General features: G+C 48.1%; 1 protein-coding gene across 1 annotated transcript; it reads left to right on the top strand.

The window, feature by feature from the left end:
* Positions 1-2,086: 2,086 nt before the first annotated feature.
* Positions 2,087-7,525, top strand: RTL9 (retrotransposon Gag like 9). The gene is made up of 2 exons (XM_025853665.2): positions 2,087-6,079; positions 6,603-7,525. The coding sequence occupies exons 1-2, from the start codon at positions 2,087-2,089 to the stop codon at positions 6,717-6,719; spliced, it is 4,110 nt and encodes a 1,369-aa protein (XP_025709450.1). The 3' UTR covers positions 6,720-7,525.
* Positions 7,526-17,302: the final 9,777 nt, after the last annotated feature.

The raw sequence follows: 17,302 nt of genomic DNA, 5'->3' as shown, positions 1-17,302 counted from the left end.
GAGGCAGGAATCTGGGACCAGAGAGACGGAGCAAGCACTAGCAAGTCAGGAGCAGTGGGGCGGGTGGGCGGGCAGGCAGGCTGGCTGGCTGGCGGGCAGGAGGGGGGCGTGGCAGGGGATAGCTAAGGGAGATTGCAGAGAACAGCTGCTGGTACTGGGTCTTACTTTAATGAACTGGCTGGGCATGGGGCATAAGTAAATTGGCCAGACTAAAAGAGCCAGGGGCGCAGAGGACATAATTCTCTTCTCCCTAACTGGCAAGGTAAGATCTTTCCGGGTTTTGCCTGGTGGGGAACTGTAGCATGTTCAGGGATTTTTCTGAAGATGGGAAGTGGAAATCTACGAATGCTCTTTTGACTCATCTTGCCCATTGCACCAATTATTAGGGTAACCAAGGTGCCAACAGGGGGCTAGTATTTCTTTTCCTACACCCCTTTCCGGGGCTGTCCAGGCTGGAGATTGGCAGGGGGTGGGGAGGTGTTGGTGATGTGACTAAGAGGGAGAAAAGGCAGACAAGGCAGATCATTATAGCACCGTGAGATAGCACATTATGGCACAGTAGGGGGCTCTGGCATTGGACGTACCCGGCAATCTATGTGACTGCAGGCAAGTTATTAAGCTTCTCTGGGCCTTAGTTATCTCGTCTGTAAGATGAAGATGGAGTGCCAAAATCTCTTAGCGTTGTTGTGGGGACCAAACAAGATGATGCGTGTAAAGTGCCTAGTGGGGTGCTTGCTGGTCAGCGCATGCTCAGGAAATGGTCACTGTTGGCATTTCTGTTGCTAGTATTGTCCTTATTACTATGGAGGCACAACGCCACGAGATTGATGACTTTTTGTGACATTGTCCCAAATAAGCAAGTGTTCTGTTTTTGGCATGGGCAGGCTGCGGCGGTGTGTCAACATCGTGTGATGTGCGTCTTGGTTTCCAAGCTATGTGCCAAGAAGCCCCTTCTGGAGCTGCTTATGGGGGTGGGCTGGGGGGTGAAGCTCCGGGATTGCCCACCCGCGTGTCATTGGAGAAACTTGAAATCTGTACGTGAAATCTGTACGCCTATAGGTATTCGAGTGATGTTGGAACGGTAACTTAATGCAGCGTTAGGGATGCCAAAGGCTAGGCAACACCGGGGAGGGGGTGATAGTAAAGAACAAACAGCTTTTACTGTCGCGGTGACCCTATTTAGCCCCAGCCCTGTCTGCTCTGAGAAAACTGGCAGAATGGGATTAATAATACTATCACGCAGGGTATAAGATTCAAATGGGATAATGCTTGCAAATCCCCATATCTTATAATAGACAGTTTGGAGTTGTGTGCAGTTGCCCAAGTATAGTGCCTGGAACACACTAAGTGAGCAACGCATGCTAGTAGTAGTGGTTGCTGTGTTTGTCAGTAATAAAAATGATAATATACAGGATTTTCGGTTCATGGAATGCTGTGATAATAAACAGGATTTTCAGTCCATGGATCAGATAAATGCCTTGCTTTTCCTGAAAGAGACCTTCAGGGCCATCGGAGTAGCAAAACGGGGACTAAAGCCCTGGGCAGGACACAATGAGCCCTAGGAACTAATGATCAGCCCCGGGGCAAAGGGCTTTCTCCTGCAGGTCCGCCAGCGCCTCGGCTGCCTTGTGAGCGCTCTGGTGGGAGAGGGAGCCTGCACCTCTCACAGTTTGCCACAAGGTGGCGCTGCCGCTTCATTTGCTCTGGGACGGCCGAGGCTCCCGGCTGCTGAGCTCGCTGGCATTTAGAGCTCTTAGCAATGGAGAGGTTGTGCTGTGCTGTGGGACTGAGCGGGTTGGTTTGAAGAGAATAGGGCTGGAAGGGATCTTTGCTCTAGCTTTCAGTTCGTTCGTTGTCGCACAGCTCCTTTAACCTGATAGGCCCATCTCTGGTGCCACGTAGCTGGCAACGCGCGGAAAAGGTCTCCATCGCGAATGGGTCTCTTTCCCAATCTTTTTGATATTGGCTTTTGACTACTAAACTTGTTTCCTGTTTACAGATTTTCTTGCCGTTTGGACTTCAGCTCGACTCCTTGATCTCAGCACGTTAGGGACTCTCTCCACACTATCTTGTGGCCATGGCCGATATGTCGATACCTTTACGCTCACTCCGATTCAACAGTATGCTGAGGGAGGAAAATGTCGACCCCCAAAACAGGGGGTCGACCTTCTCTGGACCAATAATAGAGACCAGAGCAGAGGTCCAAATCTTACAGTCCCACGTACAGCCTACAGTCTCGACGTCAGCATCAGACCCTGGAGGGATGTCTGCACAGTTGATGACATCCGCAGCCTTTGACACAACGTCTGCACCTCTAATGGGAGCACCAAACGCTGGAGCACTGTCCCCACCGCTGATGCCAGCCTCGGAATCTGGGGCCCTGTCCCCGTTGCTCATGCCAGCTTCAGATGCGGAAGCGCTGTCCCCCTTGCTCATGCCAGCCTCAGATTCTGGAACATTGTCCCCATTGCTGTCCACTTCAGACTATGGATTAATGTCCCCGGGACTGATGACAATTCCCGACTTTGGAACAATGTCCACAGCACTAATGGCCGCCCCACATTCCGCAGAGATATCGCCTTTGGCAATGCCAGCCTCATCCTCTGGAGCGATGTCCACACCTATAATGAGCACTCCAGCGTCTGGAGCGATGTCCACACCACTGATGCTGGCCCCAGATCCTGGAGAGATATCTCCACTCCTGATGCCAGATATAAACCCTGGAGTGATGTCCACGCAGCAGCCAATGCCAGCTCCAGGCTCTGAAGCAATGTCACCATTGCAAATTACCGATGAAGACACCGAAGCAATGTCCAAAGTCCTAATGACTGCTCTGGCCTCTGGAGAGATATCTTCGCTGCTGATGTCAGGCACAGACTCCGAAGCCATATCGTCACTGATAATGTCAGCCCTCACTTCAGAAACAACGTCAACCCAGCCAACGAGCACCCAAGACTCTGGGGAAATCCCCACCCAGCTAATGTCTGGCCCGGATCCTGGAGTAGTGCCTTCACGGCTCATGTCAGCGCCAGGTTCCGGAGCAATGTCCGCACCACTCCTGGCAGTCCCAGATGCTGGGGATGTGTCCACATTGCCCAAGGCAGCTCCTGACACTGAAGCCGTGTCCCCACTGCTAATGACGGCCCTAACTTCTGGAGTGATGCCCACCCAGCTGATGTCAGCCCAGGACTCTGGAGGGATGCCCCCACAGTTAACACAAAATCTAGACCCTCAAATCATGTCTACTCCACCAATGAGAGCAGCGGCTGCCAGGGGGATGTCCGCAGGGCCGGCGAGAGCCTCAGACCCCGGAGGGATGTCCACACCACGAATGAGAGCTCTAGCCTCTGGCAATATGCAAACACTGCTGAAGACAGTCCCAGACTCCGCAGCGATGTCCACCCCACTGATGACAGCCACATCCTCCGGAGCCATGTCCACTGAGCAAATGTCAACTGTGGCCTCTAGGGTGATGTCCACGCAGTTAACCATGGCCAGAACTTCTGGAGCGGTGTCTACGGGCTTCAGGAAAGCCACACCCAGTGGGGCAATGTCCACATCACGAATGAGACCGCCAGCCTCTGTGATGATGTCCGCGCCACTAAGGAGAGCCCCAGCCTCTGAAACAGTGTCCGCGCTACCACCGTCAGCCCCAGCCTCTGGGCCCATGTCCGCACTGCAGATGAGAGCCCCTGTCTCTGGAGCGATATCTGTGCCACAGAGGAGAGCCACAGCCTCAGGAGTGACAGCTGTGCCGCAAATGAGAGCCTCAGCCTCCGGAGCAATGTCCACCCCACTGATGACAGCCAAAGCCTCTGGAGCCATGTCTCCACTGTTAATGAGAGACACAGCCTCAGGAGTGATGCCCTTGCCACAAATGAGAGCTACGGCCTCGGGAACAGTGTCCAAGCCACTAACGACATCCAAAGCCTCAGAAGCAATGTTCATGCAGCAAATGACAACCACAGCTTCTGGAGACATCTCCACAATGCTAATGAGAGACACAGCTTCTGGAGTTATGTCCATGCGGCAGATGACAGACACCGCCTCTGCGGGGATGTCCACACCACTAATGAGAGCCCCGGCCTCTGGAGACATGTCCACCCCACAAATGACAGCTGCAGCTTCTGGAACTATGTCCATGCCTCTAATGGGAGCCCCAGGCCCTGGAGCAATGCCCACAGCGTTAATGAGAGCCACAGCCTCTGGAAAGATGCCCGGTCAGCCAATGAGCACCCAAGACTCTGGAGGGATGTCCATGTCATTCATGAGATCCATGACCTCTGGAGGGTTGTCCCCACTGCAGATGCAAACCCCAGCCTCTGAAATGGTGCCCACACCAAAAATGAGAGCCCCAGCCTCTGGGGTGCTGTCCACACCACTAATGAGAGCCCCAGACCCTGGAAAGATGTCTGCACTGCTCACCAGAGCTTCATCCTCTGCAGAGATGTCCCCACCACTAATGAGACCCCCGGTTTCTGGAGAGATCGCCACATCTCTGAGAGTCCCAGCTTATGGGGCCATGTCTAGTCCACAAATGACAGCTCCAGCCCCTGGAATGATGCCTATGGCACAAATGAGGGCTCCAGTCCCTGGAGCCATGTCCACACCACTAATGAGATCCACAGCCTCTGAAGGGATGCCCATGCCTCAAATGACAGCCACGGCCTCTGGAGGGGTGTCCCTTCCCCTGATGAGAACCCCAGCATCTGGAGCGACGTCCGCACCACAAATGATGCCCGCAGCTTCCGGAGAGATGTGCACATTATCGATGCACTCTCCAGCCTCTGGAGTAATATCCCCACCACTAGTAAGAGCCCCAGTCTCTGGAATCATGTCCACACCACTAAGGAGACCTTCAGCCTCTGAAGCTGTATCCGCAGAGATATCAAGAGGTCCAGCCTCTGGAAAGATGTCCACTGCACAAGTGATAGCCATGGCCTCTGGAGGGATGTCCAAGCCATTAACGAGAGCCACAACCCCTGGAACAATGCCCATGCCATTGATGTCAGCCATGGCTTCTGGAGACATGTCTGTGCCGTTAATGAAAAGCATGGCCTCTGGGACAGTGTTCGCACTGCAAACAAGAGTCACAAGTTCTGGATCTATGTCCTTGCCACAAACAACATACGCAACTTCCGGAGGGATGTCTGTGCCGCCAATGAGAGCCTCAGCTTCTGGCATGATGTCCATGCCCCTTCTGAGAGCCACAGCCCCTGGAGGGATGTCCGTGCCACCAGTGAGGTGCCCAGTCCTGGGAGCCATGTCCACCCCACAGATGGCAGCCACAGCCTCTGGAATGATGTCCACTCTGGAAATCAAAGCCACAGACTCTGGAGAAACATCTGCCTCTCACATCAATGTCACAGTGTCTGGATCAAAGTCCACACCGCGCATGACTGCCACAATCACCGAAACAATGAAGCCACCACCACCCCAGGAAGTCCCATCCTTTGGCATGCTGACCCCAGCACTCTGTTACCTCTTAGAAGAGCAGGAAGCAGCCCGGGGTGCATGCTCTGTGGAGGAGGAGATGGAGGTCGATGAGGAGAAGCAAATGAAGGGCTTTTTGAATGACTCAGAGAAAATGGCGTTTCTGGTGTCCCTTCATCTGGGGGCAGCAGAGAGGTGGTCCATCTTGCAGATGGAGGTAGGCAACCCCCTCTCAGATGAAAACAAATCTTTCCTGAGCAGATCACAGGGCTTATATGACTCCCTGTCTGAGATAGACATCCTCAGTGCTGTTCTTTGCCATCCCAAGCAGGGCCAGAAGTCAGTCAGGCAGTACGCCACTGACTTCCTGCTGCTGGCCCGACATTTGTCTTGGTCTGATGCCATTCTACGGACCAGGTTTCTGGAAGGACTCTCGGAAGCTGTTACCACCAAAATGGGCCGGATCTTCCTGAAGGTGGCCGGCAGCCTAAAGGAGCTGATAGACAGGTCTCTCTACACTGAGTGCCAGCTGGCTGAAGAGAAGGATTCCCCGGGCAGCTCCAGCCAGGTTCTGCTGTCAGCATGTAAGCGGAATAATGAGGAGGCAATGGAGAATGAACTGAACTCTTATCAGCAGACTGAGGAGGTAATGATGGGGAAATACACTCAAGGGGAGTGGTGGGGAGTGATGGGGAATGCACCCTGCTCCTTTGAGTAGAATAAGGAAGAGGCGAGAGGGAGGCATTGAGCTTCTAGCCCTTAACCTCCAACCTGGAGTTTCATCAGTGGCCTGGCTATGCAGTTATTGGGGGCGTATTAACCACTTTGAAGCAATGCCCCGGCCCAAGTTCCTGGGGTGGGGGGGGGACAGTCTGAGATGGCTAAAGGTCTAAGTCTTCCGATTATGAGGGAACAGCTGGGGCCCAACTCTCCAATTATCCTAGGGGAGATGTCATCTTTGGTGGGCCGAGTCCTACCTACAGGCACATCTGTTGCAGACCCAGGTCACTAGGGAATTTGGCCAGCCTAGTTGTCGGTCACACATTATGCGCATGCAGTACATTAGCCAAGTTACTGACGTCATCCAGGCAGAACCCCCTTATCATAGTAAGTGTGGCTCTTACCTCTGCTGGTTTTTTTGTTTGTTTGTTTGTTTTTCTCACTCCCAGCACCAGCATGTTCCCAAACGCTGTTACTACCTGAAAGAGCATGGAGACCCTCAAGAGGGTCTGCATGACCACCTTCGCCAGAGCACAGGCCATCACAAGGCCCCCACCAACAAGTAATGCTTTCTGGAATCTTCTCCTGTGATGTCTGACTCCGCTGCTAACTTGAGGACTGGTTCCTGGACCCATTCCATTCAATTACATCATAAACCTTGTGGCCTTCCCCCTTCAGCCTCCCTAGGCACAATCCCCCACCCCCTTGTAACTCCCAGTTGGTTGACTTGACCTTCTCTTTTACCCCACATGCCTGTGACCGGCCCTGACAATCAGAAGTGGGGACTTCAAGAGTGTTTGGTGTATGAGGTTCTGAACTCCTATTGCCGTCGAGACCAGTCCTAGTTCCTGGTCCAGGGAAAAGTCTAGGCAGGAGAAACCATGTCCTACCTCAAAAACACCTTAAGAGTGTCTTGCCACATGTCATCAGGCAAATGTGAGGAAGCCCTGGTCCCATTTCACCCGGCAGGGGAGCCTGTAAGGAGAGTGATGCCCACTCCAAAACCACCCTTTTCATATGCCCCAACTCATAGAGACCCTAAATAGAGACCCTAAAATGGGTCTCCAGGGCCCTTGCCCTGTTTATAGTCTTCAACCTGGGAACCATTCGTTTTGACCCACAATAGTAATTATAGTAGTGGCTAATGTTTATTGATTACATATTACGTGACCGGTACTGGGCTAACTGACAAGCACCATCTCACTACACTCTCATCATAACCCAACTTGTTCTTGTGTTGTCAACTTCTACTTCTTGATCTTTTGTCTATGGCCCTTGTTTTGTTCTTTGGTGTCAAATTGCTAGTTCTGATCTCTTGGTGGCTCCCTGAGTAATTAAGTGCCCCCTCTCCCCTTGGCTATTGTGCTTCGTGACCGGCACTCTTGATAGAGGTCTTGGTCTTTAAACAGGAATAGATAGTTAGAACATTCTATGAGCAGTGTTTGCCTTCAGGTGGTGGGATTGTGGGTGTTCTTATTTTCCTCTTTCTACTTCTCTGTACTTTCCAGATTCTCTGCAGTAAGCATGTATTACATTTGTAATCATAAAAGTCAATAAAGTTCATTTATGGAAAAAAAAAGAATAAACCGTGGCTGACAGAATTTGATTTACGGAGTCCTTCATTCAATCAAAATTGATTATCTAACATGTGTCAGCCACTGTTTTAGGGACCGACAGATTAAAAACCCCAACAGAATGAAAACTCCATTCCAGTGGAAGGGGCAATGAGCAAGAAAAGACGTAAGTAAGATAGACTGAAATCATGGAAAAGGCCATGAAGACAAGAAATCGGGATAATGGGGCATCTGATACTCACAGGGCCAATTTATTTATTTAATAATAGTCCACATAATTGGGTTACTCAAAGATCTTTTACAAACGGTAGGAACGGCATGATGAGAAACATATTGTAGAAAGCTAACCTGGCAACAGTTTGGAGGCAGGAGAGGGGCAGGTGTCAGAGAGCAGTTCTGAGCCCCCTGCTGTAATAGTACAGGTGACTGACTTGCCAGCGACTCAGTCGAGGCCTGGGGCAGTGGGGATGGGAAGAGAGGACAGGCACCAAACGCTCTCGGAGGACTCACGTCTGCTGTTCCATTACCCTAAACACTGGGTCTGCTTCTAGGAAGAGGAAAATGAGTCTCAGAAAAAAAAAAAAAACAAAGATTGGCAGACAAATTAGCGGCCCCATGGTAATATAGATAAGAATCTGGCTCTGCAGGCTGCCTGTAGATGTATCAGTCACCAGTGCTGTTGCCTCGGGGTGGGGGGAGAGGGGACAAGAAGTTGGGAAACCCAAATTCAAGGCGGGGGAGAGGCTCACAGCTCTTAGCTCAGCAAAGCACGGTCAAGCTTACTCTCGACTGAAACAGAAATGGATGTACGCGATCACAATTGATGTCTGGAAAATGTCTATGGAAAGCAAATGTCTTAAAATTGAAACTTTCTTTTTTTTTTTAAGAGACAGAGAGATAAGGAGCGGAGGGGCAGAGGGAGAAGGAGAGAGAGAATCTCAAGCAGGCTCCACTCCCAGTGTGAAGCCCGATGCACGGCTCGATCTCACAACCCTGAGGATCATGACCTGAGATGAAATCAAAAACCATCCGCTGAACCGACTGAGCCACCCAAGCGACCCCAAACTGATTTTCTTATAGCCATGAGCATGGAGAACAATAGCAATTCTTTTTTAAAGAACATTTTATCATTAAAGTAGAGTTGACGTACAGCGTTCGATTAGTTTTAGGTGCACGACATAATGATTCAACAATTCTGTACATTACTCAGAGCTCATCACTGTGAGTGGACTCACCATACAACATTATTATGATATTATTGACTATAGTCCCTAGGCTGTACTTCGCATCCCTGTGACTTGTTTATTTTCTAACTGGAAGTTTGTACCTCTTAATCCCCTGATTCTTTTCTTTATTTTCTTCCCCATGTTTCTTCCCTTCGCTTTTGCCTCTGCTCTTCTTTAAGCAAATGTCACTAAAGATAAATGGAACAAAAGAAGCCCAATCAGACCCTGCCAGAGCTCAATGCCTGCCTGCTCCTCTATCCACCCCAAAGGTTATATTTAGAAATGTTTCAAGAGCCACTCAGCCTCTACATAAAGCTGGGCTATCATATGCCCAAGTACTTGAGACAGTTTTGTCTGCTGTAAAACAGTGTTTCAAGTTTCTCCAGGCCTCGCCGGCCTGTGGGTAAAAATAAGGTCCCATAAGCAGTAAAAACTCAGATGGCACTGGCCCCTCTCCCCACCTGTGTGTTACACGACTTCAAGCCCTTGAAGGTTTCCTCCAGGGATCTGTGGAAGACCCTGGCGGGTTCTCGTGTTCTGAGTTCTCTGGTTCCCACCCTGCCTCATGGCACTCAGCTGCCCATGTTGCCACATGAGGATGGCCTCTTCACTCCAGCTGCTGGTGGGTGCCTCTGGCTGTGGGAACCCAGAGACCCCTGCTGGGGTGGGGCATGGAATGGGGCTGCCCTCCCTTCAGGCAGCTTTGGCCGAAGTCACTGATGGGTCACAGGGCTGGGGGATGGGCCTTGGGAGGTGGTGGTGGTAATTCTCCTCCCCCTTCTGTGCCACGCTCTGCCCCTTTGTCACCTGGACACCGAAGCATTGCTTTTACCCTGTATCTCAGTGAGGCCCATGGGAGAAGGGTGGCTTCAGCTGCTTCCTGTGACAACCTCTTCCTGGCCACACACCACCTCCCCCCTTGCCCCAGCTCAATGGGGGCGTACCAAAGCCACCCAGTCCTCTAACCAGACCTAACCTCCAGCTCCCATCCCCACATCTCCATCCGTGCCCTGTGAGGCACTGTTAAGTCCATAGATCTCTTCAAAACCACTATCCTCCATGTGAACAGATGCCAGGAACTCTCCACACACCCAGTCCTGGAGCCCGGGGTAGGTGGGAAGGGGGAGAGCAAATGTCACCCCGTTCTGTTCCTCTACTTTCCTGCCATTCTCTCATCCACCGGTTGGTCTCTATAGCTGCTCCTCAGGGACCAAGAGTATATAAAACCTTCTCTTAAAGACCACTTTCTCCAGGCAAGTATAGACTTGGGCTGCCACTGAGTGACCAATGCTTCTGTTTCTGGACATTCAAGTCTCACTTTGGGCTCAGACAAGATCCTGTTGCACTAGACTAGTTTGGTCAGCCCAAATACAGGACCTCTCCCTCCCAACCTCATTCTCCAACCAGAATAATTACAGATAAAATAACTTACCCGCTCTCCAAGCTACAGAGGGATTTTTGTTGTTGTTTCCCTTATGGGTCATGCGCTTCCTTCCTTCTCACGTTGTCTGAAAGCTCTGTGCATCTTGAATACATGCAGGGCGGGCGAGGCAGGCGACTTGATCCCCTTGTGATCTAATGGAGGCTTTATAGGATGATAGGTACTGCAGGCCACTCTACCTCTCAGGGCCTTGGTTTCTCAAATGGGAATAAACATCACCATCCCACTAACCTCACAGCATCATGGAATAAAAGCCCGGAAGGGGTTTGGAAAAATCAAATGCAGGACATACAAATGTAAGATCTCGTTACCTGGAAAGCTAAAGCTTGACCCTGAGGAGGTTGGGAAGTGGAGGGTAGGGCTGGTTGGGACATCTTCAGCATCCTATCTCTTCAGGGGTTTATTTAAACTGTGGAGGAAGATCTAAAAGAAAATTCTTGACTGAAGACTGGCAAAAGCCACCTTTTAATATGAGTATCTATTGAGTATTGACCAGGGGCCCAAGCTCTGGACTAACTTCTTTACCTGCATTGTCCCATGTCCTCTTCAAAACAACTGTGAGATGTGGGTGCTCTCATTAACCCTATTTTACAGACTGAGAATCTCTGGCACAGAGAGGTTAAGTAACTGGCTCAATGCTCCAGGGCTAAAAAGTAGCAGAGATGGGATTTGAACATGTGCGGTCAGGCTCCAGAGCCCCCAGTCCACTATGTATATACATGGCTCTGTTATTCCGAGCCAGATGGCCACTGGGAAGATTTACCCTGTGCCCCAGAACACATTTGCCACCCAACAGCAGCCAACATTCGAAGCTCATAAAGTCTGAGGCCTGGACAAAAATGGCCCTGATTTCCCTTTTCACTGTCTTAGGTCCAGATGTGAATCCTCCTGGGGGTATCTGGGGAAAGTCTTCAATACTCAAGGAAAAAGGAGTAATTGTGTGGTGCTCCAGGGCTCAGGAGATTCTGTCCAGGGGCTAGCAGCAGCCTCAGGGTGGAGCAGCCTCTGTTCTGAGCTCTGGGCTGGAAAGGAAGCTATGATTCTCCCCTGGGCATCTTCCTATTGAGAAAAAGAATTCATCCTGGGCCCGGGCATCTGTAGAAGGGTATAGGACTCCAAAAGTGGAAGGGATTTTTGTGGCTGCACCAAGAGCTGGCTCCTCTTTCTTAACAGCTCTTTTCCCTTCTTTGTCACTTCTCTTTCAGGAAACAGGGGAGGGGTAAGGAAGGAAGAGATGATCAATCATTTGGATACTCCGGGCCCCTGCCTTCCAACACCGCCCTCCCCTTGGAATGTTATCCTAGTTCAAACACTGGGGTGAATGCTCACATTAAAAAGGCACCAGACACTCCCAGTTTAAACAACTTGATAGAGATAATCTGGAGTGGCTTCTCCCATTACCAATGCAAAGACATGCTGGTTAAAGTCTGTTGGGGGGGGGGGTACAGGGTGGGGAACTCACAGCTGAGCCTCAAAAAAAGAAAGGGAAATCCCCAGGGGCAAAAAACCAAAGAGGGATTTTAATGGCAGACCAATAAACTCTTGAGCCCTCCAGGGCCGAAGTGATAGAGTAGCAAGAGATACAGCCTAGCTGACAATGGAAAGCTCACACAGTCCTTCATGAGCAAAACCAGGAACGTCTGATCCTCCAACACTGCTCACCTACAACTCAAGAGTCAGTATGAAATGTAGACATTTTCCAACAAAGACTGAGTTAATTCACCATTCCTACAAAGGTGCTGCTCTTAGAACCAGGCTACGCTTGGGGAAGCTGGCAAGATTTAAAAAATAAAAAAGCTCCCGTCTCTTGACAACCTTTGCGAAAATTCCGCTGGTTTAAGCACTGGTGTATAATCTGGTATTGAACAATCTGGCTGTGAGTTTCCCACGATACCCTCTAATATCTTTTTTAAAAATTTGACAATTTTTTGGTCAGACCTTTACTGAGATATACCATATACTTCACCCGTGTATTTTTTATTTTAATTTTAATTTTTGAGAAAGAAAGAATGTGAGCAGGGGGTGGGGGTGGAGAGGGGCAGAGGGAGAGGGAGAGAGAGAATCCTAAGCAGGCTCCATACCCAGCACAGAGCCCGATGTGGGGCTCTATCTCACGACCCTGAGATCATGACCTGAGCCGAAATCAAGAGTCGGTTGCCCAACAGACTGAGACCCAGGAACCCCTACTTCACCCATTTAAAGTGTATAATGCAAGGTGATTTTTTTTTTTTTAGTATATTCACATAGTCGTGTAACAACAATCTAATTTTAGAACATTCCAATAACCCCAAAAAGAAACTCTTTACCAATTACACATTCACTCCCCGGGCCCCCTTCCCCCAGCACCTGGAAACCACTAACCTACTTTCTGTCTCTAAAGATTTACCTCTTCTGGACATCTCGGATAAATGGAATCATATTACATGTGGCCTTCTGTGGCTGGCTTCTTTCGCTTAATGTAATGTTTTCAAGGTTCAATCCTGTCGTAACATGTAACAGTAGTTCATTCCTTTTTCCAGTTGAATAATATTCCATTGTACGTATATACTATGTTTTATTTATCCCTTCATCACTTGGTGGAGATTTTGGTTGTTTCCACTTTTTGGCTATTATGGATACTGTTGCTATGAACATTCTTCTACAAGTTTTTGTGTAAACATTTCTCATGCAAACATAACTGGGAGTGAAATTGCTGGAACATATGATAATTCTATGTTTAACCATTTGAGAAACTGCCAAACTGTTTTTCTGAAGTGATTGCACTATTTTGTATCCCCATCAGCGGTATGTGAAGGATGCAAGTTCTCCACATCCTCACCAACACTTGTTACTATCTCTTTTGGATTATAGCCATCCTAGTATCCCATTGTGGTTTTGAATTGTAGTTCCCTGATGGCTAATGATGTTGAGTTTCCCTCTAATATCTTTTTGATACAAACTCAACAATTTTGCAACATATTACCATACATATTGTTGAAAGCTTCACTTTTGGAGAGTATTCTGCAAGAAGCTACAGCTCCTTTGCTGTCCAGCCCACCTCCAACTATGCTCTTGCCCCAAACCTTCTCAGAATTAGAAGGGAAAGGTTTAGAAGGGCGAAGTCTCATGGCGCCACCCAGACCCATAACAGCTTTCTTTCTATGGCTACTTTCTGCAACAGAGATTGCCTCAGAAGAAAGGTGAGTGTGGGCTTATATTTCAGGTTTTTCTGGAGGTCCAGAAACCCTAGCTCAAAAGAAAATTTGCAGGGGCATGTGGCCTCTTTCCTGTGGATTCTTCCTCCTTGGACCAAAACCAAAAATAGCCCAGACAAATCATTCATTGCTGTGGTCTTTTATTGGGCTAAGACACCCCTCAGAGTTTCGCCATAACCCAATCACCCAGAGAGAAAAAGAGAGAGAGAACGAGAGAGAGAGAGAGAGAGAGAGAGAGAGAGAGAGAGAGAGAGGATGAAACAAGATGAAAATCTCCATTCCAATTCCCCTGTGCCAGTGACAACATGTGTGACCTTATGATCTTAGGCAAGTCATTTAACCATTCGGGGCCTCAGTAGCCTCATCTTTATCATTGTTTGATTCTTATCAGAGGTGATAATTCCTTTTTTGTTTGGACAGGCTCTGGGTGTAGGAAGGTGTCTAAGCGGCCTGGGCAGAGGACTGCTGGGTGGAAGCCCAGTGTGAGCCATTGCTAGAGGGCAGCATTGTATCAATAATTATTCTAATGACACTGGCTGAGGTGTGGTCGCCTCGGAATTCTTTAATTCAAAAATGTAGTCTTTTCCTCACCCATAAATAGCCTTTTCACAAAAGGAAGGTAATTTCTGAAAATCTGTAGAGAAACCAGGGAGAAGAGTGCATCTGACCCCCTTCACGTTTCATTGTCCATTAACAGATTTTAGATTGCAAAAGAGAGATAGTATATTATAATTTCTAATTAAACCTGTTTGCTTTTGGTCCCAGTTGGATACAGTTGCACAAATATCTTTTCCTCCTTGAAGATCTCACCAGCACCATGATGGAAATGTTCAAATTCATTTGTAACCTCTCCTAAAGATTTGGTTTACAGATTCAGTGACAGAATTTCTTATTAGAACACTTATTTTTCAGTTTCCTCCTTCCTTGGCTTGTATTTATTATAACCAAAAAAAAAAAAATAGAATACTTAAGCAATGGATCTGTTATAAAGAATCATCCGGGGGCACCTGGGTGGCTCAGTCAGTTAAGCATCTGCTTCTTGATTTCGGCTTTGGTCACGATCTCAGTGTCATGAGATCAAGCCCTGCATCGGTCTCTGCACTTAGTGGAGTCTGCTTGAGAATCTCTTTCTCCCTCTCCTTCTACCTCTCTGCCCCCCCCTTTAAAATAAATAAATAAAACTTTTTTTTAAAAAAGAATCACCCAGAAATCCCCCATTAAATCTTTTGATTACTTGCCACATTTCACCATGGCTAAGATTCTGCGTGTCAAGGTGGCAGCCCAAGTCACTCATCTAGGCAAAAAATATATGTGGCTGCAATAACTGGTCAAACCATGCATTTCTGGCTGTGGCCCCTTCAGCTATTGCAGGGCAAATGAGCAATTAATTAGTAATGTCTGCTAAGAGCCGGGATCTGGGTGTACAAGTTGAGAAAATTGCCGTCCTTAAGGTAAAGTCATGCAAATGGATTTGATTTATTATTAATAATGATGACAATAAAGAAAATAGTATTTTTAGGGGCATCTGGGTGGCTCAGTCATTAAGCGTCTGCCTTCGGCTCGGGTCATGATCCCAGGGTCCTGGGATGGAGCCCCACATTGGGCTCCCTGCTCAGCGGGAAGCCTGCTTTCCCCTCTCCCACTCCCCCTGCTTGTGTTCCCCCTCTCGCTGTCTCTCTGTCAAATAAATAAATAAAATCTTAAAAAAAAAGAAAATAGTATTTCTAATAGCAAAGTAGGATATTGGTGAAAGGGAACTGGGGTATCTCAAAACACCTCCAGACTATGACTGGTCCTGGGTGGGAGGGTACAGCTAATCCTCAAGAACTTCTAGAATCAGGGACTTGAATGTCACCAGTGATCTTGGTTTTTCTCTCTGATTCTTAGCTCTGCATCTCTCTGCACACTGACTTTCTTCTTTTCTCTCTCTAGGCTGGCTTTCTCCACATGGTGGGTGATTGGGACCTCTAGAGCGACTCTGTCCAATATGGCAGCCACCCATCACATGTGGCTACTGAGCACTTGAAATGTGGCGAGTCTGAATTGAGATGTGATGGCTGTTAAGTATAAAACACACGCTAGATTTTGAAGACTGAGTATGAGGAAAAAAAGAATCGAAGTATCTCATTAATTGTAAAAAATTGCATGTGGAAATGATAACAGAGTACATGTATTGTGTGAAATAAAACACATTAAAATTAATTCCACCCATTTCCTTTCTTAATGTGGTAATTAGAACACTTAAAATTACATACTTGGCTCACATTATATTTCTATTGGACAGCACTGCACTACAGCATTGCAACTTACAGCTACTTGGGAAGTGATTGATTGGGTTCTCTTGGAGCAAAGCACAAAAAAGGAGAGAAAGGGGCCTTATTGATGAAGTTGGGCCAAATGTCCACCAGAGGCATTCTTATGTGGCCCAGGGGCGTGGATCATGTGAAGGCATAGCAGCTCCAGCTGGGACATAAAGTTGGGTTAGCCAGAGAGACAATTCCCAAAAGCATGGAGGGGGCTACTAGATCAAGAAAGCAGAAGATATTCTCTAATCTGGGATCATCCTAAATGCCTTCTCTCTCTTTCTTTTTATCCTCAAGCTCCAATAACCAATTATGTAGCAAGTTTTATTGATTCTATCTCCATCTACTTTTCGCCATCCTCAGTGTATCATTCTCTTAGTTCGCTCACTGGCCTCTCAACGGGGGCTATGCAGTCACTGGCAAATGACTTTTAAACAAGTGTAATATACACCCAAAAGACCGTCTCTTCTCTCAGGACAGGCATTTGGGAAGACACACACTTATTTCCAAACAAGATGGTTTCAGTTGTGTCCAGTTTCCACCACTTATCATACATGTGAACAGGCCTTGTCACTTAGCTTCTCTGGGACTCAGTGTGCACATCTCTAAATTGGGACTAGTATGAACCCTACTTACAGGGTGACTGGTATTACTCAGGGAAAAACCTTTGTGAGAGTCCTTTTATATGGAAAGTGTCATTTTAGAGACTGGACCACACTGCAAAGGCAGCCATGCCACACCTCCTACAGAACTGCCGTAGCTGCAGGGATACAAATATTTTCAGCAGCAGCAACTCTTCTTTCTTTCAAAGTAGATTTGATTTTGCAAGTGGTCAGAAATCACTGAAAGTCATGTCTAATGAGATGTGTGCTCAAACTGGGTAATACCAAGTCTGGCAAAAGAGAGAGAGAGAGAGAGAGAGAAATAGAAAGCAATGATACTATCTTTATTATCCCTCCAAGAGAGATTCTGAAAGTGTTTATTGCAGTAGCAAACATTGTTGGGCTAAGCGGGTAGTCTTCAGCACTGATGGTTCTGATGCACCATGCTCACGTGCATGTGGAAGGACTCCAGGGTTGCTTTTATGTGTACATTAAAAACAGTCTGACTACTGGCTGGCTCAACCTTGAAAATAACTGTGCTTTAAAGAACTTAATTGTTTCTCTCAAATATTGCTAACAGCCCTGTAGCAGTGGCGTAGGTCCCATTCCCAATTTAGAGACGTGGAAACTGAGACCCAGAGATGCTAAATGATCCACTTTTGATGAAAAAACTGCCCAGAGACAGAGTCTGGATGCGATTGGACCATTTGGCTCTGAGCCTTGTCTTCTTTCTGTTGAACATGCTATCTTCTTGGCATCTCTCTCCATTTTCTTTTTCACGTAAATCGTAACAATGACAATAATTACAA

The sequence above is a fragment of the Callorhinus ursinus genome, unplaced genomic scaffold (genome assembly GCF_003265705.2).
Source record: "Callorhinus ursinus isolate GAN/ISIS: 27379988/994484 unplaced genomic scaffold, GSC_fseal_2.0 scaffold65, whole genome shotgun sequence".
NCBI lineage: Eukaryota > Metazoa > Chordata > Mammalia > Carnivora > Otariidae > Callorhinus > Callorhinus ursinus.
This window is presented reverse-complemented; position numbering and strand designations above follow the sequence as displayed.